The sequence below is a fragment of the Natator depressus genome, chromosome 1 (genome assembly GCF_965152275.1).
Source record: "Natator depressus isolate rNatDep1 chromosome 1, rNatDep2.hap1, whole genome shotgun sequence".
NCBI lineage: Eukaryota > Metazoa > Chordata > Testudines > Cheloniidae > Natator > Natator depressus.
This window is the reverse complement of record NC_134234.1, coordinates 205,795,959-205,822,230: the sequence shown is the minus strand read 5'-3', so window position 1 is coordinate 205,822,230 and position 26,272 is coordinate 205,795,959. Positions and strand designations below refer to the sequence as shown.

General features: G+C 45.0%; 1 protein-coding gene across 8 annotated transcripts; it reads left to right on the top strand.

The window, feature by feature from the left end:
• The first annotated feature begins 12,751 nt into the window (after nucleotides 1–12,751).
• On the top strand, nucleotides 12,752–22,171 carry ZNF697 (zinc finger protein 697). 8 transcript variants are annotated; one of them, XM_074947705.1, is made up of 3 exons: nucleotides 12,752–12,936; nucleotides 20,582–20,687; nucleotides 21,114–22,171. In XM_074947705.1, the coding sequence occupies exons 2-3, from the start codon at nucleotides 20,609–20,611 to the stop codon at nucleotides 21,956–21,958; spliced, it is 924 nt and encodes a 307-aa protein (XP_074803806.1). In that variant the 5' UTR covers nucleotides 12,752–12,936; nucleotides 20,582–20,608; the 3' UTR covers nucleotides 21,959–22,171. The 8 variants fall into 8 exon arrangements, with proteins under 8 accessions (XP_074803806.1, XP_074803761.1, XP_074803778.1 ...); XM_074947660.1 differs by having other exon boundaries at nucleotides 12,753–12,936; nucleotides 20,522–20,687; XM_074947677.1 differs by lacking the exon at nucleotides 12,752–12,936 and adding an exon at nucleotides 13,126–13,191 and having other exon boundaries at nucleotides 20,522–20,687.
• The last annotated feature ends 4,101 nt before the right edge of the window (nucleotides 22,172–26,272 follow it).

The window sequence follows — 26,272 nt, the reverse complement described above, 5'->3', positions numbered from 1 at the left end:
AAACATCATAAGTCAGACTCCAAAATAGCATGAGATCAGCCCCAACATCAAATGATGGGTTTTGGTCTGTCTTCTTATTTTTGAACTCCTCCTGCTCATTCCAGTGTGTGTATAACAATTGCAGTGATGCCACGTCCCACAAATTTATTGTGAAAAGAGCAATTCTGGCCCCTGCTGCAGGAGTTCTAACTAGAGGATCCAAGTGGGATCAGGGGGCCATTGGGCTAGGCCCAGTACAATCACATGGTGAGAGGCAGTCTGAAGAGATTATGTGGGACCTAGAAGTGAGCCTCATCTCAAATAGGGGGCACCAAACATCCATTAGATGTGAACAGCTGGTAATCCCTGCTGAGCTGGGTAGGATTCAGACTGTGACTTATTGGTGAAAGACTCTGTACTTCATTAGCAGTACTGCCAACCCCAAATGTGAAAAATCCATGAGTCAGGGCCCAAGAATCATGGTATTTTGTTTTAAATAATAAATGTTGCTTTCTTTTTTCTTTGTCTTCTGGTTTTGAAATCTTTAGGTTGTTCTAGCTTCATGTTTTCAAGGTTTTCTTTGCAACCAGGAGGATTATAAATGTATGAGGGGTGGGGATGAAGGGGAAGGAAAGCTGAGATTCTCCTGCAATCTTCTGGTTCCAGCAGCAGGGACTTTAAGAAAAACATCAAATACCACAAGTCTCACAATAAAATCATGAGACCTGGCAACACTGCATTAACAACACCCTGAGCGGCATCTCAAGTGCTAAAGAGAATGAGGGTTGTTTACTGGGAAAATAAGTTTATTAATTCAAGTTCTGACCTTTTCAGATCTTAGGCAGGCAGGGTCTTCCAGACCGTGGACACACAAGTCATATCACACCACTCAATGTCCAACACATGCTGTTTCCCACATTCTGTTCTTAAAGGCGCAGCGCCTTTTAATCAAATACAAACACTAAATATGCAACAGAAAAACAAATATTAACAGAACATCCAAATACAATGTTTTACAATATAAAATCATTCCCACAGTTACTCCAGGGTCCTTACACTAACTGTTATAGATGTATGGATGTTTGACCCTCCCCCTTTCAGATCCACAGTATAGACCTCTTCCACTTCTGCTATAGGAGTAACTGGGGAGAGAGGAAGCAGCTTACTAACCTCTACATGTAGCAGCCCATGTAGGGAGACACAACACACACATTGCAGAGCACTAGTGGAGTGCTGGGCTTCAGCATCTCTTCCAGGATCAGGAAGTTGGTTGTGGTTTAGTGGCTACGGACAGTGAAGCCAAATGTGATACCACCCCTTTTGGGGATGTCTGCAGGGAGTGAACTGGGGCCCTCTGCATGTAAAAGTATGAACCTTTATAACCTAAGATAAAGAAAATGTGGAAGCAACACTAGAGTCTATATGTATTTCAGCAGATAAAGAAACCTAATTTGACATATACCTTCCAAAAGTCTATTGGACAGAAGGAATACGCTCAGCTGCTTATTATATTATGTAAGAACATGCAAATGGCTATCCTGGGTCCGACCAATGGTCCATCTAGCCCTGTATCCTGTTTTCCAACAATGGCTTTAGCCAGATGCATCAGAGCAAATTAACAGAACAGGACAATGTATTGACTGACCCATCCCCTGTTGTCCAATCCCAGCTTCTGGTAGTCAGAGGTTTAGGACATCCAGAGCATGGGGTTGCATCCCTGACTATCTTGGTTAATAGCCATTGATGGACCTATCCTCCAGGAATTTATCTCATTCTTTTTTTAACTCAGTTATGCTTTTGGCCTTCACAACACCCCCTAGCAGTGAGTTCCACAGGTTGACTGTGTGTGGTGTGAAGAAGTACTTCCTTATCTTAGTTTTAAACCTGCTGCTTATTAATTTCATTGGATGACACCTGATTATGTGAAGGGGTAAATAACACTTCCCTATTCACTTTCTCCACACCATTCATGTTTCTATAGACCTCTATCATATTCCCCCCTCCCCCCCATCTCTCTTCTAAGCTAAAGAGTCCCAAGTCTTTTTAATCTCTTTCCTCATATGGAAGCTGTTCCATGCCCCTCATCATTTTCATTGCCCTCCTCTCCACCTTTTCCAGCTCTATTATATCTTTTTTGAGATGGGGCAACCAGAACCACACACAGCATTCAAGGTGCGGGAGTAACATGGATTCATACGGTGGCATTATGGTATTTTCTGTCTTATTATCTATCCTTTCCCTCATGGTTCCTAACATTCTGTTCGCTTTTTTGGCTGCCACTGTGCATTGAGCAGATGTGTTCAGGGAACTATGCACAATGACTTCAAAAACTCTTTTGTGTGGTAACAGCTAATTTAGACCCCATAATTTTGTATGTATAGGTGGGATTATTTTTCCAATGTGCTATTCTTTGCATTTATCAATTTACTTTCGTTTTGTTTCATTGCACCATTTTCTTGCCCAGCCACCCGGTCTTGTAAGATCCCTTTATAACTCTTTGCAGTTGGCTTTGAACCTAACTATCTTGTGTGATTGTGTATCATCTGCAAACTTTGCCATCTTGCTGTTCACCCCTTTTTCCAGATAATTTATGAATATGTTGAACAACACTGGTCCCAGTACAAATCTTTGGGGGACCCTGGAATTTACCTCTCTCCACTGTGAAAACTGACCATTTATTCCTATACGTTGTTTCCTATATTTTAATCAGTCACTGATCCATAAGAGGAGTTTCCCTCTTATCCCATAACATCCTACTTTGCTTAAGAGCCTTTGGTGAGGAACTTTGTCAAAGGCTTTCTGAGAGTCCAAATACATTGCATCCACTGAATCACCTTTGTCCACGTTTGTTGACACCCTCAAAAAATTCTAATAGACTGAGGAGGCATGATTTCCCTTTATAAAAGCCGCGTTGACTCTTCCCCCAACATATTATGTTCATCTATGTGTCTGATAATTCTGTTCTTCATTATAGTTTCAACCACTAAAGTTAAGCTTTTCAACATGCAATTGCCAGGATCATCTCTTGAGCATTTTAAAAAATTGGCATTATATTAGCTATCCTCCAGTCATCTGGTACGGAGGCTGATTTAAGTCCTAGGTCAAATACCACAGTCAGTAGTTCTTTTGGGACTCTCGGGTGAATACCATCTGGTCCTGATGACTTAGTATTATTTGTTCCAAAACCTCCTCTATTGACAGCTCAATCTGGTGCACTTTCTTGGATATGTCACCTAAAAAGAATGGCTCAGGTGTGAGAATCTCCCTCACATCCTCTGCAATGAAGATGGATGCAAAGAATTAATTTAGCTTCTCCACAATGGCCTTGTCTTCCTTGAGTGCTCCTTTAGCACCTCAATTGCCCAGTGGCCCCACTGATTGTTTGGCAGGCTTTCTGCTTTCGATGTACTTAAAAAATATTTGCTCATCATTTTTGAGTCATTTGTTAGGTGTTCTTCAAATTCTTTTTTGACCTGCCTAATTATAGTTTCACACTTGACTTGCCAGAGTTTATGTTCCTTTCTATTTTCCTCAGTAGGATTTGACTTCCAATTCTTAAAGGATGTCTTTTTATCTCTGACCACCTCGTTTACTCTGTTGTTTAGCCAGGGTGGCTTTTTTTTTTGGGGTCCTCTTACTGTTGTTGGTGATTTGTTTTTTGTTTTTGCATTTGAGATATACATATAGTCGGAGCCTCTAGTATGGTGGTTTTTATAAAATTTCTGTGCAGTTTGCAGGCATTTCACTCTTGTCATTATTCCTTTTAATTTCATTTAATGAGATTCCTCATTTTTCTGTAGTTCCCCTTTTTGAAGATAAATGCTACTGTGGTTGGTTTCTTTGGCATTTTCCCCCTATAAGGATGTTACATTTAATAATATATGGTTGCTATTACTGAGCAGTTCAGCTATATTCACCTCTTGAACCATCCTGTGCATCACTTAGGACTACATCAAGAATTGCCTCTCCCCTTGTGGGTTCTGGGACTAGCTGTTCCAAGAAGCTGTCTTAATGGTATCTAGAAATTTTATCTCTGCATCCTCTCTTGAGGTAACATGTTTTCAGTCAATATGGGGATAGTTGAAATCCCCCATTATTATTGGGTTTTCTGGTTTTGTAACATCTCTAATCTCCCTGAGCATTTCACAATCACCGTCACCATTCTGGTCCGGTGACTGGTTGTATATTCCTACTGCTATATTCTTATTATTCAAGAATGGAACTTCTATTCATAGAGATTCTATGGTACTGTTTGATTCATTTAAGACTTTTACTATATTTAATTCTATGCTTTCTTTCAAATATAGTGCTACCCCCTCACCCCTTCTCTCGCCCCACCCGCCCCCTGTGCACTGTCATTCCTTCATACATTGTACCCGGAATCACCATGTGCCATAGATTATCCTCATTCCACCAAATTTTTGTGATGCCTATTATGTCAATATCCTTATTTAATACCAGGCACTCAAGTTCATCCATCTTAGTATTTAGGCTTCCAGTGTTTGTATACAAGAATTATAATCATTAATGCTCTGGATGATGGGATGGATTGCACCCTCAGCAAGTTTGCGGATGACACTAAGCTGAGGGTAGAGGTAGATATGCTGGAGGATAGGGGTAGGGATAGGGTCCAGAGTGACCTAGACAAATTGGAGGATTGGGCCAAAAGAAATCTGATAAGGTTCAGCAAGGACAACTGCAGAGTCCTGCACTTAGGATGGAAGAATCCCATGCACTGCTACAGGCTGGGGACCGACTGGCTAAGTGGCAGTTCTGCAGAAAAGGACCTGGGGATTACAGTGGACGAGAAGCTGGATATAAGTCAACAACAGTGTGCCCTTGTTGTCAAGAAGGCTAATGGCATATTGGGCTGCATTGCGAGGAGATCGAGGGAAGTGATTATTCCCCTCTATTTAGCACTGGTGAGGCCATATCTAGAGTACTGTTTTGGCACACCAGTTTTGGGCACCCCCTCCCACCTCACCGAAAGGATGTGGACAAATTGGAGAGTCCAGTGGAGAACAACAAAAATGATTAGGGGGCGGGGGCACATGACTTATGAGGAGAGGCTGAGAGAACTGGGCTTATTTAGTCTGAAGAAAAGAAGAGTGAGGGAGGGATTTGATAGCCATCTTCAACTACCTAAAGGGGGGTTCCGAAGGGGATGGAGCTAGGCCATTCTCAGTGGTGGCAGATGACAGAACAAGAAGCAATGGTCTCAAGTTGCAGTGAGGGAGGTCTAGGTTGGATATTAGGAAACACTATTTCAGTAGGAGGGTGGTGAAGTGCTGGAATGGGTTACCTAGGGAGGTGGTGGAATCTCCATCCTTAGAGGTTTTTAAGGTCAGGCTTGACAAAGCCCTGGCTGGGATGATTTAGTTGGGGTTGGTTCTGCTTTGAGCAGGGGGTTGGACTAGATGATCTCCTGAAGTCTCTTCCAACCCTAATCTTCTATGATTCTATGATTCTAAAATTTGTCAGTATTTAGTCATCTGCCTTCATGTGATGTATTTGAATTGAACAGTTTTTTGTTTGATGGTTTTTCTTCAGTTTCTACCTGTAATGTATTAATGTCTATCCTCTCCTCTTGACTAGGATAAAGAATATCCTCTTTAATAAATCCTTCCCTAAGGGAGGCCTTGGGTCTACTACCAGTTCTGCCTAAAGTGACCTTGTGTAAACTCTTTTATCTGTGAAATGGATAAATGATAGCTATTCCACAGCAGTTACAGTATGACACTTGTAATAAGGGTTGTGAAGGGCAGAGAAATATTGACGGGAGTCAGTAGGAGAGCTCCAGATTTGCAGTTTATTGCAAACCTCTCTGCCACTTTGCCCTCGCACCCCTCCCCTCCCCAGGTTGTAAGGTGATGTTCCTCTGCATTTCTGATTTTGCTTGCCTATTGCCCACAGCCTTTCACTTCACAAGACTGCCTGCAGGTGCAGCCAAAAATGTGTTACTCATAATCAAACTGCAAATACTCCCAACACAGAAACATAACAAAAAGAACGGTAGAACAGGCTTTAAAGATAAAACTCTCTAAAAAGCAGGTGAGGGGAATCCAGTGATGGAAGTGCCACCCTGTAGTAAACAGACCTACAGACTGATGAGCCAGCAGGCCTAGCTCTAATTAATGCAAGAAGGTTCCTCAAGTACCAATCCTGCCAAATCCCTGACCACCAACTCCTTCCTCCTCAAGCAAAGACTGCTATTGAAGGATGCCTTGCAGGATCTGACCTATATTCTGCTGCTGAATTTTTTCCCCTGGGCTAGTAACTGCTGAGGGAAAATGCTGAAATGAGGCAAAGGTTATGCACTGACACCACCCAGTGGTCACTTCTCTAAATCCCTTCCAGAATGGATGGACAAATAGGCTGATATTTTCATTTGGGGATCCAATCCTTCATCAAATCTCAACCTGCTTTAAATATCAGCCTCTCGCTATCCCCACAAGCCTTGCCCACAGTACCTTTATCTCAAACAGCCTAGGTGCCAATTCACAGGAGCACACTGTAGGACATAACTGCATATACTTGTGCCATACTATTATCAAAGGCTCTAGGTGCAAGCCCAGCTACACTGACAAATCAGGAGACCTGGGCACTACATCTAAGTGCATATTGCAAAAGCTGGTCCTGGCCCTGCCATAGTCCCTCTTTGTTTTCTCACATTTCCCCGTGTCCTCTCCCACACCAGCCATTTGTCTCCCTCTATCGTGCATCTGGGTCCTTTTTTCTCTCACTTTTTCTGACCTCCAGGGTCCCTCTAAGCCTTCTTGTCTCTTATATCTCATTGGGCTCCCCATTTGCCCTGACTTCCCCCCACTATGGTCTTGTTTCTCATTTCTCCCCTATGTCTCACACAGTAAGGGACAGGTGCTCTCTGGACAGAGAAAGGGAGGTAGGTAAGTGAGTAGCTGTTTCTTGCCTTCTGAGGTTCTTGCTAACTCTGGTGACCTCTGCAAAATGGGACATTTGGCAGGTTTGTAAAGCTCAGGCTACTGTTGTGGGGATGAAACTTTTCAAAAGTGGATTTCTCGTGTTCCTTGACATAGGGTAGGTCAGGTCAAGACAGCTAACAAAACACCAAGAGGCAGGGTGCGCTTGTGGGGAGCAACACATGAGGGTCATTGAGAAACAATGTGAAAGCTTCGAAGAGTTTACTACAAAAATTTGGGCTTTTGTACCACTAAAAAACAGGCACACGTGGAACTGGCACTTTTAAAGCATTGTCAAAGGAGTATGTAACTGGGGTGCAAGTGAGTTGTGTCAGGGAAGAGCCTAGCCAGAAAAATGTACCCCTTAAGGAATTTTCAAACTACTGCATCCTGGCCCAAGTGGCTGCAGGGCTGAAATTAGGTGTGGTGATTGACTCTCATTTGACAATTGCTCTAAATGGCCTCATTAACACCCACTTATCCCCCAGGTGTGAAGAGAAGAGGCAGCAAACTTGCACTCACTTTCACTTTGCTTTTAAGTGAAGGATTATTCATAGGCAACAAGTTGCCCATTAAACAAGGATGTGATAAGAGTGAGACTCAGAGCATGCAGAGTCGATCGACACTAGGCCCAGCTCATAAGACAGCTAATGGTGTCCGACACCATCAGGTGGTCCAGAGACATCTACACGGAACACATCACAGGACACCACCAGTACCACGTCGAGTAACCAAGAACACTGACCAGCGAAATAACCCACTTCCTTCCCTGACAAACTGAGGGACGCACCGCACCCATGTACTTATTCTCTACACCAATACTGACTTGGACTCTTAATACATTCCATGGGTGGTGTACCCAAGCCCATTTATCCTCTGATGTTTTAAAAACTCCCACACCCCAATCTGGATCTATGCTGGTTATGTGATACATATGTACCTCGTGAACCTTAAAAAGAAAAGGAGGACTTGTGGCACCTTACAGACTAACAAATCTATTTGAGCATAAGCTTTCGTGAGCTACAGCTCACTTCATCGGATTCATCGGAGCTGTAGCTCACGAAAGCTTATGCTCAAATAAATTTGTTAGTCTCTAAGGTGCCACAAGTACTCCTTTTCTTTTTGAGGATACAGACTAATACAGCGGCTACTCTGAAACTCATGAACCTTGTAACTGATACTTGCAATCCCCCATAACCCAAGCCCGACCCCAGATGTACAGTACCTTTCCTCTTAACTTGTGTTAATTTGATTTTAAACATTACCTTTAATACATTTTTTATATCTCTATGTATGCAAATAGTTAATAATAGATACAACGGCACTAGTGATATGCAGTCTAGTTTCTGGATTGTGTGGAACTGACACTTGGACACTGCAGATGGTTTCCTCTGGCTGCTCTTTACATGCAGGCCTGAATAAAATAGTTTTTACTGCTTTAATTCTGCATTGTGGCTGACCAGAGGCACTGCAGGCCAGATTCACAAGGGTACTTAGCCGGATAACTGCCTCTTTAGGACTGTAAGTCTCTATTTGGATCCCCGATATCCTCCAAGCCACTACTCAGTACTGCTTAACCCTGTAGGTGCCTACATTTCCGTTGGTAGACATACACAAAGTCACCTAAGTCCTGATGCTGCCCCACAGCTAGCAAGCTATTCTGAGCCCTAATTCATGCCTAAACCTCAGTTGAGATGATCTCCCTCCTGGCTCCCCTGTGGGGTTTGATCTGGTAGGCATTCTCAGAACATACCTATCAGATCAGGCCTCATACATAAGACAGCAGAGGGTGAGTGTGCATGTGTGTACAGAACACCCAGTAGACCAGTGATTAGGGCACTCACTCACCTGGGATGTGGGAGATCCGGATTCAAAGAAGGTAAAAGAAAAGGGAGATGGTATCAGTCCATAAATGTGCTGCTATCGCCCTCTGGAAACTGGCCATCACAGATTGTTCTAGATCTGTAGCGATCACTTATTGTCAAATTGGGCATGTTTGGCCTGCTACTGGTAACACATAATCCAGTGCGCCCTGCTGCGAGTTGGGTTCTCAGCCACTAAACCGGGAATGCCACTATTGATTGGTGGGGTGTATGCCAGATACCCAGTGGAATGAAAAATAATATCCACAAAGGAGAAATTCCACCTGGCACTGCTGCCATAATAGAGTCTCAAACTAAATGTATACGCCAAGTTAAAAAAAATCTAAAGGATAAAAAAAATGCCACGATGGCTAAACAGCTCAGTAAAAGAGGTGGTTAGAGGCAAAAAAGGCATCCTTTAAAATTTGGAAGTTAAATAGTAGCGAGGAAAATAGAAAGGAGCATAAACCCTGGCAAATCAAGTGTAAAAGTATAATTAGGCAAGCCAAAAAAGAATTTGAAGAGCAACTAAGCAAAAGACACAAAAGCTAATAGCAATTTTTTTTTAAGAACATCAAAAGCTGGAGGCCTGATGAACAGTCAGTGGTCCCACTGGACAATCAAAGTAATGAAGGTGCACTCAAGGAAAACAAGGCTGTTTTGGAGAAGCTAAATGAATTCTTTGCACGAATCTTCAATGCAGAGGATATGCTGGAGACACCCACAACCAAACCATTATTTTTTTTTAGGTGAAAAATCTGAGGAACTGCCCCAGACCAAGGTGTCAATAAAGGAGGTTTTGGAACAAATTTAACTGCAGTAAGACACCCAGATCAGATGTTTCCTTCAGAACTCAAATATGAAATTGCAGAACTACTCACTGTAGTATGTAACCTACCACTTTAACTACCTTACAGCCATCTGTTAAAGAGGCTGATTAATGTAACACCTGATTTAGTCAAAAAGCATCCAACTTGCAGTAGGTTGTACTGGATTATGTTTTACCAGTAGCAGATTTTTTTAAAAGGCTCCAGAGATGATCCTGACAATCACAGGCCTAACTTCAGTACCAGGCAAATTGGTTGAAACTATAGTAAATAACAGAATTAACAGAATTATTAGATATATAAACAGGATACACTGGGGAGGAGTCAACACAGCTTTTATAAACAGAAATCATGCCTCCGCAATCTATTAGAACTCTTTGAGGGAGTCATCAAATATGTGAACAAGAGCAATCCAGTGGATATAGTGTACTTGGACTTTCCAGAAAGCCTTTGACAAGGTCCCTCACCAGAGGCTCTTAAGCAAAGTAAGCAGCAATGGAATAAAAGGGAAGGTCATCTCATGAATTCGTTAAAAGATCGGAAATAAAGGGTAAGCATAAATTGTCAATTTTCACAACGGAGAGAAGTAAATAGAAGAGTCTCCCAAGGATATGTACTGGGACCTGTGCTGTTCAACATATTCATAAATGATCTGGAAAAATGGGGGACTAGTGAGGTGCAAAAATTGCAGGCACTACAAAATTACTCAAGATTGTTAAATCCAGGGCTGACTGTGAAGAGTTACAAACTGGGTGATCCAGTGACAAAATGGCTGATGAAATCAAATGTCAAGTTCTACATAATAAACATTGTAAAAAATAATTCCTCCTATACGCACAAAATGATGGGGTCCAAATGAACTCTTAACACTCAGTAAAGAGATCTTGGAGTCATCATGGATAGTTCCCCTGAAAACATCTGCTCTATGTGCAACAGTAGACAAAAAAGGAAAGGGAGATAGTAGGATAGAAAATATCATAATGCCGCTATATAAATCCATGGTATGACCACACTTTGAATACTGTGTACAGTTTTGGTTTCCCCCCCCCCAGCCCCCATCTCAAAAATGATATACTGGAACTAGAAAAGGTGCAGAGTAACAAAAATTATTAGGGGGCATGGAACAGCTTCCATATGGGGAGAGATTAAAAAGACTGAGACTGTTCAGCCTGGAAAAGAGATGACTGAGGAGGAATGATAGAAGTCTGTAAAATCATGAATGGTATCAAGAAAGTGAATAGGGAAGTGTTATTTACCCCATCAAATAACACAAGAACTAGAAGGCATCTGATGAAATTAATAAGCAGCTCGTTGAGAACAGATAAAAGAAGTACTTCATCACACAGCACACAGTCAACCTGTGGAACTCGTTGTCGGGGAATGTTGTGAAGGCCAAAAGTATAACTGGGTTCAGAGAAGAATTAGGTAAGTTCCTGAAGGATAGGTCCATCAATGGCTATTAGCAAAGATGGTCAGGGTCACAATCCCCTGCTCTGGGTGTCCCTAAACCTCCAAATGGCAGAAGCTGGGGCTGGACAACAAGGACAGGATCGCTCTAAATTGCTCTGTTCTGTTCATTCTGTCAAGCATCTGGCATAGGCCACTGTCAGAAGACAGGATACGGGGCTAGCTGGACCAGTGGTCTGACTCACGATGGCTGTTCTAATGCCTTGCAGCTGGCTCTTAATCCCCTGTGGAGAAAGTGTTAGGTGATTGGCACTGCAGTTCAGTTCTTGCCCTGCTGCATCTCTTCCAGCTGTACTGGCTTTCAAACGCCTTAGGCTTCCAAGCCTTTGGGCTTGGTCAGTACTGCTATGAGGGGGACTTTTGTCTTGCCTCATTTTTTTTCTGCCTAGGTTTACAATCTGATGGTTCGAGTATGATGATCTCCCTCTTCACTTGGGGTTGGCACACACTATTTTTCCCCAGGACCCTTGCCTCATTCAGTGAACAGGATGGATTATGCTCACTGAATGGGGAGCTAATTGGAAGTATCTTATCTTCACAATTCAGTGTTGCCCCATATCTTCTTATTGCATATCATTTAAACCCTGCACTGAATACAGAATTATCAATTTCCTTATGGGATTTTCTATGATACTCATCACTGTAATATCTCAGTACCTCACAAATATTAATGAATTTATCTTTACAAGACCCCTGTGAGATAATATGGTATTACTAACTCCATTTTACAGATAATTAATGGAGGCACAGAGAAATTAGGGCTTAAAACGGTCAAGTGTCCACTAATTTTGGGTGCCTACTTTTAAGATGTCTAGGGCTTGACTTTTCAGAGACTTTATATATACTGAAAGACTCACTGGGCCAGAGAGAGAGTACAAGGCCCAGACAATAGGAATGACTCTAGACTGGTTGTTAGAGCACCCACCTGGGAGACTCTGGGTCCAGTCCCCCTGCTCCAATGACTCTTGAATTATTTTTACACTGATTGCTCAGGGTACTGAGGCCACTGGATCTGAATATGCATGGATCTATGACCACACATCCAAACTGACCTTCTGTGCTGGACCCTCACAGACCACAGTGGAGATAAGCTGTGCTGCATGCCGGTGTTGCTCAGACTCCCCACCCCGCTTGTTTGTCCTGCCAGCCCCCACTGCAGCCTGTACATGGAGCCTAAATGGTAAGGAGAACCAGCCTATTAAGTTCAATACAGCTCCATACCTATGTAAAGTTAGTTACTTATATCAGTGTTTGCAGGATCAAGGCCCCTCCAAAAGATTTACACAGAAAAAGGAGGGGGAAGGCACAATGTTTTTAAAACATTAAGGTATTTGATTTTCCATCCTGGGCGAAAGGCATAACCCTCGCAGGGGACATCTGCAGAGAGGCAAATTATACAGAGCTCGAACTCGCTCTATTTGTTGGTTGTTGTTCATAGTCTTTGCCAACTGTTGTTATTATTTTATCCCTCGCCTAATTTTCTTGGCTGCTCTTAACCCTTGCTGATTTTCTTAACGCTGGTTTTTTAAAGATTTGTGACCACTGCCGGATTGCGCTTTTCTAACATTTGGGGTTTGGGCTTTTTGACTAGCTGCAACTTTCTTTCCAAGGCCCTGATTCTTCCAACGCTCCCCCACGCGCTTAACCCTTATACACGCCAGATGTTTTTATGGATTTCCAACCTCAGCTCCGCCGAGAGGCAGCTGGAGCACTGGGGCCTCTCGTGTTTCTAACCCCGGCCTGAAGGAAACCCCACAACGTTGGCAGCCCCTGTTTGTTGCGAAGCACATCACTGAGGGGAGACTCTGCGAGCCGCCAGCAGACCTGCCAAGCCTCCCCGGTTCCGGGCGCTGCCTGGGGCAGGTTTGTGAGGGGCCGGCGCTGGTGGGGGGGAGGAGCGGGCTGGGGGGGCTCTGAAGCGGGCGCCGGGCAGTCCCGCACGGCGCAGCCGGGAAGCCCCCCAGCCCTGCGGTGCGCGGGGACTGACGGCCGCAGCCGACGTGGCTGAGGAGCGGGGGGAGGGGGCGCCGCTGGCCGGCCGAGCGCAGGGCAACCGTCGGGCGGCGCGGGCCGCGGCCCTCTGTCCGGCCGCGCGCGCGGGGAGCGCGAGCCCGGCAGGTAGGGGCGGGGCGGCCGCACGCGCGGGGCGGGGGGGGGCACGGTCGGGCTCGCCCCCGGCCGCAAGGGGCCGCGGGGCGGAGGCGCGGGGGCTGCCCGCAGGGGGCGCGCCTGGCAGCGCCCCCTCCCCCGCCCCAGGCCTGCAGGAAGCAGCCGCAGCCGCGGCCCCCGAGCGAAGGCTGCGGGAGCGTGACGTGTCCGCGGCGTCTGCGCCCAGCCGCGCCGCGCCGCGATGGAGCCGCCCGGCCCGGGGGGTGAGCGGCGCGGGCGGCCGGGGCGCGGGGGATGCAGGAATCGGCCCGGCCCGGTGCAGGCGCTGGGCGAGCCGCGGATGGGGCGCAGCGGCGCAGCCGGCCGAGGGGGCGTGGCCCGGGGGCAGGGAGCGGCCGCTGGCGGGCCGGAGTCAGGGGAGGTGTGGCACAGCCGGGGGGTGCGGGTGGCTGGGCAAGGCGGGGCGGCCTGGGCAAGCAAGCCCCGTGTTTCCATTGCAGCCCGTCCTATAGCCTCCCCTTCCTCCCGTTAGGCCCGGGGCGCCGTGCATGTGCCGTTGTTCACACACGTAGTAAGACACGTACAGGCTGCAAGGCCAGAGGGGCGTAAGGGACTGGCATCCCCGGGTCTGGAGTCTGACTCCTGCACATGGAGGCCACGGGATCTCGTCACCCGCAACCCTGCGATAGACCCCCAAGCTCTGGCTGAGTTACTGAAGTCCTCAAACCACGATTAAAAAACTTCCAAGTTCCAGAGAATTCATCGTTTACACTAGTTTAAACCCGCAAGTGACCCGGGCCCCAGGTGGCAGAGAAAGGCGAAAACCCCCCAGGGTCTCTGCCAATCTGACCCACAGGAAAATCCCTTCCTCACCTGACATAGGGCGATCAGTTAGACCCCGAGCATGTGGGCAAGACCTGCCAGGCAGATACCAGGGAAAGAATTCTCTGGAGTAACTTAGAGCCCCCGCCATCGAGTGTCCCTCAGAGACAGTCACGACCCCAGTCCTTCTGATCTAAAAAGACAAGACATAGGCAAAGAAGCCAAAATGACAGGCAGAGCCATCCTGAGGGTATGACAAATCAGGGCGACCGGCCTGGGCCCTGCACTTTGGGGAGCCCCACACTTCGTGAGGAAGCGGGCGGGGTGTGTGTGTGCAGAGGAGACCCCCTACCAACCTCCTCCTGCCCCCAATGCCTTTTGTCTGCCAGCGGGCCCCGTGGATCAGCAGCTTCCCCTCCCTCCCAGTGCCTACCACCGATCAGCTGTTTCACTGCATCAGAGGTGCTGCAGTGGGGGGGGGGGGTGAGGCGGGGCAGCGGTGGTGCCTTGTGGGAAGGAGTGGAGTGGGGGCAGGGCCTGGGCAGAGCCAGGGGGAGCACCGCACTGCCAGATAGAAACTTGGCACCTATGTCCTGGGCCCTGCACAGCCCCTAGGGACAGCCCTGGTACCGGGTCATACAGCAGGAGAGTGACTGAGAAAGGCATGGAAAGCAGAGCTCTCCCATGTCAACCGGATGCCTATCGAAGCTCCGTCTCTTGGTGAGCAATGCATCTTGGCCCTGGATTGGGACCGAGTGTTGCATGCTGCTTTGTACGGGCCCCACTTCTAATAAATGCAATAGGGGCCACAGATTGAGGGTAATATTTTAAGGGGGGGTGGATTCGCAAATTCTGAGCATGAGATGAACTATCTGTGTTTGGGATAGAAAACTCATGGGTTCAAGTAGCACTGAAAGGGAAATCCCAGGGTCACTTGCCCTGACCAGTAGTGCTCTCTGGCTTGCTTTTATGCTGCTGGACTTGTACATAGAGTCAGTGAGCTACCCAGCCTCCCATGGTCATCTTTCTCAGGATTTTTCCTTGGACCTGGCAAGATTGGTGGGCATTCCAGGCCACACAGTGGATGCTTACTGATGGTGGGTGACTGCAGAGACCATATTAGTTACTGGAATTAAATTGGTGTTAACAAAAACAAAGTTTTTTAAGCATTTTGACTCTTAAAAAAAATAAACCCTTCCCCATGTTCAGATTTCAGTCTCCTGTGATGCCTACCAGTTTTCCAGTCATCAATAAAGTCTTCCACAGTAAACCTGAATTTCTAATGTTCAAAAACAAAAAGAACCCCCTCATGCATGGTGTGTGTGTTTTGTTTTTTTTAAAAAACCTTTGAGGCTGTCTTTATCCATCATAAAGAAGGAAAAAGAGCTAATGTTCTTTCCCTTACTGGTCCTTTGTAATGCATGTTAAGTGCTTTGTTGGAAGGTGCGATATAGAGTAAGTGCAAGCACAGTACAACTCTCAACCCTAACTCCCCACAGACCCTTTTTTCCTCCATCACTGATAATTTGGTAACTGCAACCTGCAGAGGGGAGCGGGCAGACCCACTGGTGCCATAGGGCACCAAATCAGGTCCGATTCACTCTCTGTAGAAAACAGTTCCTACCACCCTTCTCTGAGACCCAGAAAAGTACAACAACCTAGGTCTGATTCTCTACTTCCTCAAACCTTGTTTAGTTATGTACACTTGTGCAAAAGTCGCTGTAAAATGCTACCAAATCAGAATGGTATCGTTTTACTCCCCCGTGCTTTGCACTGATGTAGAGACAGGGCAGAGGAGAGTCTAGTCCCTCTAATTTAAGGCCCAAGCTCTTTCTCTTCCCCATGTCTCTGTCAGTCACCCTTTCGAACATATTGGTGAGAGGAGAACCACACTCTCCTTCCTTGTGCTAGGGTTTGGTGGCCTGAATCTTTCCTCCTTTTTTCACCTTTAAAATTCCCCCCTACCCCCCTGGCGATATATAGCAGATCCTTCACTCCTGTTTAAATGGATTACAGCTTGTTCTCCCCATGTTAGCAACAAGAAGAAAGTCAAGGAAAGTGTGGGCCCCTTACTGAATGAGGGAGGCAATCTAGTGACAGAGGATGTGGAAAAAGCTAATGTACTCAATGCTTTTTTTGCCTCTGTCTTCACGAACAAGGTCAGCTCCCAGACTACTGCACTGGGCAGCACAGCATGGGGAGGAGGTGACCAGCCCTCTGTGCAGAAAGAAGTGGTTCGGGACTATTTAGAAAAGCTGGACGAGCACAAGTCCATGGGCCGGATGCGCTGAATCCGAGAGTGCTCAAGGAGTTGGCAGATGTGATTACAGAGCCCTTGTCCATTATCTTTGAAAACTCATGGCGATCTGGGGAAGTCCCGGACGACTGGAAAAAGGCTAATGTAGTGCCCATCTTTAAAAAAGGGAAGAAGGAGGATCCTGGGAACTACAGGCCAGTCAGCCTCATCTCAGTCCCTGGAAAAATCATGGAGCAGGTCCTCAAGGAATCAATTCTGAAGCACTTAGAGGAGAGGAAAGTGATCAGGAACAGTCAGCATGGATTCACCAAGGGCAAGTCATGCCTGACTAATCTAATTGCCTTCTATGACGAGATAACTGGCTCTGTGGATGAGGGGAAAGCGGTGGACATGTTGTTCCTTGACTTTAGCAAAGCTTTTGACATGGCCTCCCACAGTATTCTTGCCAGCAAGTTAAAGAAGTATGAGCTGGATGAATGGACAATAAGGTGGATAGAAAACTGGCTAGATTGTCGGGCTCAGTGGGTAGTGATCAATGGCTCCATGTCTAGTTGGCAGCCGGTATCAAGTGGAGTGCCCCAAGGGTCGGTCCTGGGGCCGGTTTTGTTCAATATCTTCATAAATGATCTGGAGGATGGTGTGGATTGCACCCTCAGCAAGTTTGCAGATGACACTAAACTGGGAGGAGAGGTAGATACGCTGGAGGGTAGGGATAGGATACAGAGGGCCCTAGACAAATTAGAGGATTGGGCCAAAAGAAATCTGATGAGGTTCAACAATGACAAGTGCAGAGTCCTGCACTTAGGACGGAAGAACCCCATGCACCGCTACAGACTAGGGACTGAATGGCTTGGCAGCAGTTCTGCAGAAAAGGACCTAGGGGTTACAGTGGACGAGAAGCTGGATATGAGTCAACAGTGTGCCCTTGTTGCCAAGAAGGCCAATGGCATTTTGGGATGTATACGTAGGGGCATTGCCAGCAGATCGAGGGACGTGATCGTTCCCCTCTATTCAACATTGGTGAGGCCTCATCTGGAGTACTGTGTCCATTTTTGGGCCCCACACTACAAGAAGGATGTGGAAAAATTGGAAAACGTCCAGCAGAGGGCAACAAAAATGATTAGAGGACTGGAACACATGACTTATGAGGAGAGGCTGAGGAAAGAGAAGAATGAGGGGGGATTTGATAGGTGCTTTCAACTACCTGAAAGGGGTTCCAAAGAGAATGGATCTAGACTGTTCTCAGTGGTAGCTGATGACAGAACAAGGAGTAATGGTCTCAAGTTGCAGTGGGGGAGGTTTAGCTTGGATATTAGGAAAAACTTTTTCACTCGGAAGGTGGTGAAACACTGGAATGCATTACCTAGGGAGGTGGTGGAATCTCCTTCCTTAGATATTTTTAAGGTCAGGCTTGACAAAGCCCTGGCTGGGATGATTTAGTCGGGGATTTGTCCTGCTTTGAGCAGGGGGTTGGGCTAGAAGACCTCCTGAGGTCCCTTCCAACCCTGATATTCTATGATTCTATGATTTGCCAGACCAAACCACGGGGACCTTCTGGCTGCCTCAGTTTAGTGCCCGTTGTACTGCCTGGCTGGCCCAGTCTGGTAGATTACATGGCAATTATGCTGTGGGGCCAGGAGGGAGACAGTAAATTTTTGTCTTCTCTATTTTTGGTTTCCATTTATTTCCCCTTCCTTAGACTGGCTCTCGAATATTTATATACAGTGGTTGGTATTAAAAATGGAGTCCTATGTTTTATTTAGTTATACGGATTTGCTATAATTAACCTCTCCCTTTCAAAAGTACTCCACTGACTGAAATTATTATTAGTACCCAGATACCTTGATGATGGATCTGTTATAAATATTTACTAGATAGATTTAATTGGGGATGACCTCCTGAGGTCCCTTCCAACCCTGATATTCTATGATTCTATGATTAATAGATTTTTAGGGCCCAAAGGACCATTGTCTCATCTGGTTCCCTGCATTACACAGATCATACAATTTCATCTAATGATTCCTGCATCAAGCCTGTAACTTGTGGCTGAGCTATAGCATGTTTTTTAGAAATGGATAGTCTTGATTTAAAGGCGTCAAGTGTGAGAGAGTTAGCAAGTGCTTTTTGAGATCTGTCAGCCAGTTTTAATCTGTTTAATGTTACATTGATTGTGTAAAATGCTGACTTTTTAATCAGACTATTGTGCAGTAATAAGTCAAACGCCTGCCAGAGATCTAAGTATGTTATGTCAACACAGTTATCTTTGTCATCTAAACTTGTAATCCCTGCAAAAAACAATATCTGGTTTGTTTGGCAATGTACATATTCAGTATTCCAAAATGTAGTAAGTCAAGAAGCTCCTTGGCCAACGTTTTTAAAACTCTGCGATGCAAATTATCTGGTCTTGTTGATTTTTAAATATTTAATGTTAGGAGATGGTGTTTAATGTCCTCATTGGTCACTGTTGGAATAGAAAGTGTTTCATTATCAGTGTAAGCTGTAAGTGTGTCAACCTGGTTCTTTCCAAATACAAAACAGAAAAAATATTTATTGAACACTCCAATCTTTTCTGCCTCCTTGACAGTTTGACCATATCCATCTAGCAACCCTATACCGATCCTAGGATTTTGGGGCTAGGTTCACAGAGGTTCTTAGGTGTTGCAATGCCTAACTCAGGTGCTCTGCTGCCTCATGGAATTCTCGGCCCCGAGTTAGGCTGCAGGCTCCCTATACGATGCATGGGGAGAGTTAGGCACCAAAGAAGAGGATTCTCAGATGCCAGCAAACTGAACAGGAATGAAATGCCTAGATCCTCAAAGGTGTCAAAGTCCTGTTGATTTGGGTCTTAGTCATATGGCTGATGGGCTGGAGAGAGGCATCTCCCTCTGCTTAGGATTCTCAGCCAGGAATCCTCCCCCACAGTTAGGCTCCTAAGTCAGGTCATTCCTTTCTCTAATACCCAGAGAGTGAGACACACACGCTGACACTCCCACCTATTATGGGACTTAAACCCAGGCCTCTTATGTCCTAGGTGAGTGCCCTAACCACCAGGCTATGAGGTGTTCTGAGGTGGATCTGTCTCAATCTATTTTACTGGAGCTGTTCCACTTTGTAGAAGTAAATATTAATGGGGACAGGGAGAAAGCAACTCCACTGCCCAGTAACTATTCAGGTCCTGCCAACTTGTGCAAATGTATTGTGAGTAATGAATGGGATTGTGATTGAAGCCTCTGTTTAGAATCCATTGATAAAGAACCCAAATGAAGTTGGGGTCCCGTTGTTCTAGGCGCTGTATACTAATAAGAGGCAGTCTCTGCCTCAGAGAGCTTATAGTCTAGCGGTGCTATATTCTCTACTAATGCAGCTCTCCTCCCAGTAGAAGTATTGCGTGATTTTAATATTGAGAGGAAGTGCTTTGCAGCCAACACTCAGGGTGGCCAGTTCATGTGAAATTTCTATGACTTTTATAACTTTACTTCGTCTTAGCAGCCACTTGCAAACTTGCTAGCAGCTGTCTTTCAGCTCAGTATTTCTGACTGCGGCCACCAGAGGCCACTGTTGGGAACCAAGCAGGTGGCTTTGGAGCGCAGGTTCCTCCATGAAGCACCCTGGCTCCCTGAAGAGCTTCTGCCCTGCTCCTTGCTTTGTGAGCACTGAGGGAGCTGCCAGCTGGCTGGGCAGAAGCAGCAGCTTCCTTGCAGTTTAGTGTAATGCCAGGGAGGGTGGGATGGAAAAGTGAAAGCATTGGGGATGTATAGGGATAAAGGAGAGTGACCTTTACCTCCCTCCACCGGCACGAGAGGTGCTCTGTGCTGACTCCACCTACCCTCTGCTGCAGAACTGTGAGGGATAGGGGCCTTAGGAGGAACGGGACAGGGGAGAAGAGGCCAGCACCCAGATCAAGGTGTATACAGCAATTAATTAGGGAGAGCTCCCCAGGGGGTTCTTAAGGTGAGCATAGGAGGATGCTGGGGAGAGTGTCAGTCCTGTCTGTCAGGAGGAAGAGGAGGGTATTTTCCACACACACACACATGTGTGTGTGTGTTTCATGTACATATCAGCAGGGTGGTCTTCCTGTTCTGAAATATAAAATCAGAAGACAGACTGAAAATTAAATATGACATACCCTACTTTGTCACAGTGCCCTGAGGGTTCAGTCATAATCAGGAATGCTTGATGGGGGACATGTAATGATTTTTAAGTTAGTCGCATGAGTTTTTGTTTTTGTTCTTGTTGTGCCCCCTTGGGGGTTGTTAATAGGAAATACTTGATGGCGATGTAACCAGGTGTGATACTGACTCTTTTAATGGCCATGAGCAGGGTCCCTAAGCCTGCCATCATCTCTGGATGGAACGAGAGGAAGAGCTGTGTGCTCCAATTCTCCAGGAGTCAGAGGAAAGGGAGATCCTCTTTGGGGCCTCCACAGGTGAGGAATAAGTTAAGCCAATTCAGAAATTGCTGGAAATTCAACTTTTTGTTTCATTTAAAACCATTCCCGTACTGTTTCTTCTTCTCTGCTTTGGGATTACAGCCAGCAGTTATTTCTGGCAAGCCTCACTTATGGTTTTCCACCAGTCCTGACTGACTTCTGGCCAGAGTTCTGTTTCTCTCTCCCCCCAACCCAACTTTTCTCTGAATGTTCATTTGAGTTTTTGAAGCAAAATTGCCATCTCCATATTGGGAAATGGTTGTTTTTCTTTCTTTTTTTTTTTTTTTTTGTGGGTTGGGGGTTGGGATTTTCCGTCTCACATCCTGTCTTACATTTTATTTAGTTGACTCATACTTTGTGCAATTCTCCTTTCTTAGATTTCTTTTCGACCAAACACTCATGTCTGGCTTCTATTTATTCAAGGATTGAATGAGCATGAGGAGAAGAACCCCCAGGAAGATGGTCCTGAGAATCTGGAACAGTATGGTACAATATCAGAGGGGTGTGAAGAGAATGTTTTCCAGAGCCCTGATGAGGAGGGGGCCTATGAGGGCCAGTACATGTCAGAAACACATCAGGGAGACATTCCTGGTAAGATACTGGGTAACTCCGTTCATCCAGAAAGAGATTTGGAAGCTCTTCAAGGTATCATCATCCACCAGAGAATTCCTATAGAAGAGAGACCCTATGTATATACTGAATGTGGGGAGGGCTTCAGTCAGAGCTCAAACCTTACACAGCATGAAATAACACAGACAGGAGAGAAACCACATAAATGTACTGAATGTAACAAAAGTTTCAGTTGGCGCTCAGACCTAATTAAACACCAGAGAACCCACACAGGCGAGAAACCCTACATATGTAGTGAATGTGGGGAAAACTTTAGTGTGAGCTCTCACCTTTTCACTCACAAGAGAACCCACACAGGAGAGAGACCTTTCCATTGTAACGAATGTGGGAAAAGCTTCAGCCGGAACTCTCACCTTATTAACCACCAAAGAATCCACACCGGAGAAAAGCCCTTTGAATGTGCTCAGTGTGGGAAAAGCTTCAGTGATTTCTCAACACTTACCCAGCACCAGAGAACCCACACGGGTGAGAAACCCTACGTATGTGTTGAATGTGGGAAAAGCTTCATCCAGAGCTCACACCTCGTTAGGCACCGGAGAATCCACACAGGAGAGAAACCCTATAAATGTGCTGAGTGTGGGAAAAGCTTTCGTTACAAGAGTCACCTTGCCCAGCACCATAAACTCCACATGGAGTAGAAAGCACAGCCATGAGAGCCCCTGTCCTGCACACAGAAACTCATGCATAAATTATTATATGGTGTGATGACATCGAGAAGGAACTACAAAGGGAGTGGGCACATTCTTAGTGCAAGTAGATTGTTCTAGGATGGATGGGGGGCTCTGAGTATAGGGAATGAGTTTGATGTTGATAGGAATCAATCATTTGGGGATTGGGGGGAACAAGGAGAGAGAGGCAGCTGGGGGAGTTGATCATTTGGGGTTCAGAGGGCTGGGAGGTGGGAGGAATTAGGGCACTGAGGGAATTTGGTGCTAAGGAACATTGTTTGGAGTACAGCAAAATAGAGGGTCAAGAGGGGAAATATATATCTCATTGTCTTACTAAGAAGTCAAAAATGATAAATTAGGCTCTGAGACAGATACCTGGCTCATAAGATGTCAGAGCCAAAATCCTGGGAAATGCCTCACTTACTGAACTGGGGAAGACAAAGTGCCCTCTGTTCTCTCTGGCAATGTCTCCAGCAATTGTTTCCTCATTTTAGATTATATTTATTTGTAGCTGCTATTTTAGGAGCTCAGTTAAATCTGGGCAAAAACGTCCCAGTTTTCTGTACATGTTATAATATCTAGTTTTCTGTTGCGTTTTGTCTCCCCCTCTGAAATAAAACTTTTTTTAAAAAAATACCCTATGTTCTCCCATCTTCTCTCCCATTGTCCTGTTTCTAGGGTAGAATGGCCCTGTATAGCTTACAGTCAGCTTTACTGAAGAGAAACAAAGCAGTCTTGTTAGGGCCTGTCTAGACTAGAAGAATTAACTGGTGTTAGCTAACACCTTTGCTAAGCACACCTCATCTTCCTCTAGACTGGGCCTTCATGACCACTGATCAAAAATGATTTGTCTAGTACACACTGAGAACCGTGTCCATCCCTGAAGTTAGTTGAGTGAACCAGGGCTGAATGTATCTTGTAGCTGCTCTGGAATTTTACTGTCAGGAGCCTCACACTTCAGTTTGCCTCTGGCTTGCCCTGGTCACGGCTCCATACCATGTTGTCCAAAGATTATGTTTGCTTACTCTAATGTTAGGAGGAGAGCCTTGTCCCCTGCCTGCAGACGGTGCTTGTGCCATTTGTATGCAGCCACATTTCAAGTCAATACACTGCCTATCGGTTTATAGGGCATTCAGCTGCAATATTATCAACCATAATAGTGCCTTCACAGGTCAGGTAAACTGCAAAAGGTTTGTTAAAAACTAAGGGCAGGTTTATAAGGTCCCTAAAAAGAATTTTAGGGAGGTATGCAAAATCAAATGGCATGAAAAACACCCTTTATTTGGGCACAAATTCTTGATAGGAAGCTGTTCATGGATACTCAAAGTTCCCACAGCAACCACAAGGGAGAAGCACTCAGCCTTGTTCCCCCCCAGCCTTGCCCTTGTATAATCATTTGCACCTATGCAAAATGAGTATGACCCACTGTCTCTGGTGTGAGTGAGTGGAGAATTCTGATTTGGTAGCATTTAGTCTTTGAACTCACTTTGAGCAAGTGTAAGTAACACAAGGAGTAGAATAGTGGAGAATCAGGCCCTCATTGCTTCCTGTGTCAACCAAAATAACTGCACATTGTTCTGGGGCTAAGCAGCAGCATGTTTTAAAAACCTGTTTAGCTGTCTCTCTCTTGCTGGCACTGTGTGGACAGGGCATCGCTTGGTTTCTAAAATGATTTCACAAAATTAAACTCACACCACAACAAAAACCATTTAAAGGCCACTTCCCAATCAGTTTGTGTTGTAGACAAGACCTCTGTGTCTGACACTTTCATTTTGCCAAACCTCCAATTCCTTTGCCTGTTGTTAGCAGTTTATTTCACAGAACTGATACAACCAAAAACAAAACCAGAAACATTTGTCTCTTTGGAGACACTAATTACTTAAAGTGCCTTTAATTTGGAGCCTGATCAGTTGAGCATATGTTTCTCATTGAAGGCATATTATAGATATTGAGCACCTATCAGGATTGGGCTATTTGAGCCCTGCCTAGAGAAGGATAAAATGTGTATTTTTAAAACATGTTAGTGAAAACATTTTAAAATACCTTTTGTAAAACACTAGAGTAGACAGGATACGTTGCATTTTGGCATCTATTAGCTGGTCAAGGTGAACCCTAGGTGGGACCTGACAATTCCAGATTTTAGTTGCACATCTGTTCCTTAATGCATTTGTAATTCTCTTTTCCTGAGATGGGAGATGTGATGGCTTTAACCCAACATTGGTTTTATATAGTGATTATTAACGTACAGTACAGCCTATGGGAAACATTCTCTGTTTCCTTTAGGATGAGAAAGCTATGGGCTAATAGTCATTTTTTACAGAAACAGTTTGAGTGGGTCTCTAGCACTTTTATTCCTGCTGGTCCAATGTGCAAGGGGAATGGGAAAGAATTTTATATATATAAATCTCACACCCATTGACTTTAGAGTTGTGGATACTTGGTCCCTGTGAAAATCAGCTTCCCATTCTTTTAACTGCTGAGCACCTGACAGATGCCTCCAGCTACCTGAGACTGAAAACAGTGCTTGAATGAGTACCTAGTTAGCTGGAGGCATCTGCAACTGTTCACCAGTTACAGATGTGGGGAGGGATTAAGTGGCAACGCTAAAGTCAATGAGTGATTGTTTTTTCACTTCAGTGTATCTTGCAAAGAGCCAAAGAATGATTAAAGAATTAGAAAGCATGCCTTATAGTGATAGACTCAAGGAACCCAGTCTATTTAGTTTAACAAAGAGAAGGTTAAGGGATGATTTGATCACAGTCTATAAGGACCTATATGGGAAACTATGGCAAACAAACATTTAGTAATGGGCTCTTCAGTCTAGCAGAGACTGATCCAATGGCTGCATGTTGAAGCTTGACAAATTCCGACTGGAAATAAGGGGTACCTGTTTAACAGTGAGCGTAATTACCTGTTGGAACAATTTACTAAAGGTCGTGGTGGAGTCTCCATCACTGACAATTTTTAAATTAAGGATGGATGTTTTTCTAAGAGATCTGGTCTAGGAGTTATTTTGGGGAAGTTCTGTGGCCCGTGTCAAACAGGAGGTCAGACTAGATGGTCACAGGGGGTCCCTACTAGCTTTGGAATCCATGAAAAAAAGTAGGTATACCATTATCCTAAAGCAAAATGGTAACATTTGCACCAAGTTTCCACTGTTGTAAATGACAATAAGGTGCAAGGCAGCAGAGAATTAGTCCCAGTGAAGGCTTTGCGTGCTCAACACCTCTGAAAATGAAGTCTATTAATAGTTTAATGTGTATCAATAAGTTTCAGCGTTAACACCATGCTGAGATGAACAGAGAAATTCCCACCTCTTAGGGTTGTTTCAGGCTGGCTGCAGATTCAGGAAGACAGTGCAGCACTGGATTACATTCAGAAGATTATCTGTTCAAACAAGCTTAGAAGCTTTGTTTATATAAAAGCTTAAATTCTGCAGAAACTATTATGGCCACTATAGAGGTGTGGAGACTGCATGTAAGCACATACCAGCTGACTCTAACCTCTAGCACCTAGTCCGATATCTGGAAGTCCCAAGGAATTCTCTTGCAATATTATTTGTTATTCTACAAGCTAGACAATTCAGACTGGAAATAAGGTGTAATTTTTTAACAGTGAGGGTCATTAACTGTTGGAACCATTACCCAGAATGGTGGTGGATTCTCCAGCACGGGAAATTTTAAAATCAGGATTGGTTTTCTTTGAAAAGATAAGCTTTAGTTCAAAAGGAATTATTTTGGGGAAGTTCTATGACCTGTGTTATATAGAGGTCAGCCTAAATGATCACAGCTGTCCCTTCTGGCCTTGGAATCTATGAACTTTGCAGGGAAACCCCCTGTAGGTACCACGGCTTTCCTGCAGCGTCTGTTCTCTTAATTTTGGTATAGCCTTTGTCCTTTGCTCTTACTGGGCTTCCATCAAATTCACCGTAGTTACGTAATTGGCAAGTTAGGGGGCTATAGGCTGACAGCCTTAAGATAGCCAAGGGCATCACCTGCCACAAAACACTAATAGAATATTACTTTGCACTTATATAGTGCTTTGCACATTCAAATTGATAGGTAGACATTAGCTAACTAATCTGCACAACTGGCCTGGGAGTAGGTGGTGTTCTCCTTGTAATGCAGCTAAGGGAAACTGAGGCACAAAAAGGTTTGTGACGTGATCAAAGTAACCCAGCAAATCAGCGACAGAGTCAGGAACAATAGAACTTGTTTTACCCAATTGACTATCGCATATCGTATCAGGAAATTTTCCATATATATTTTCAAAAATGGGGGCATA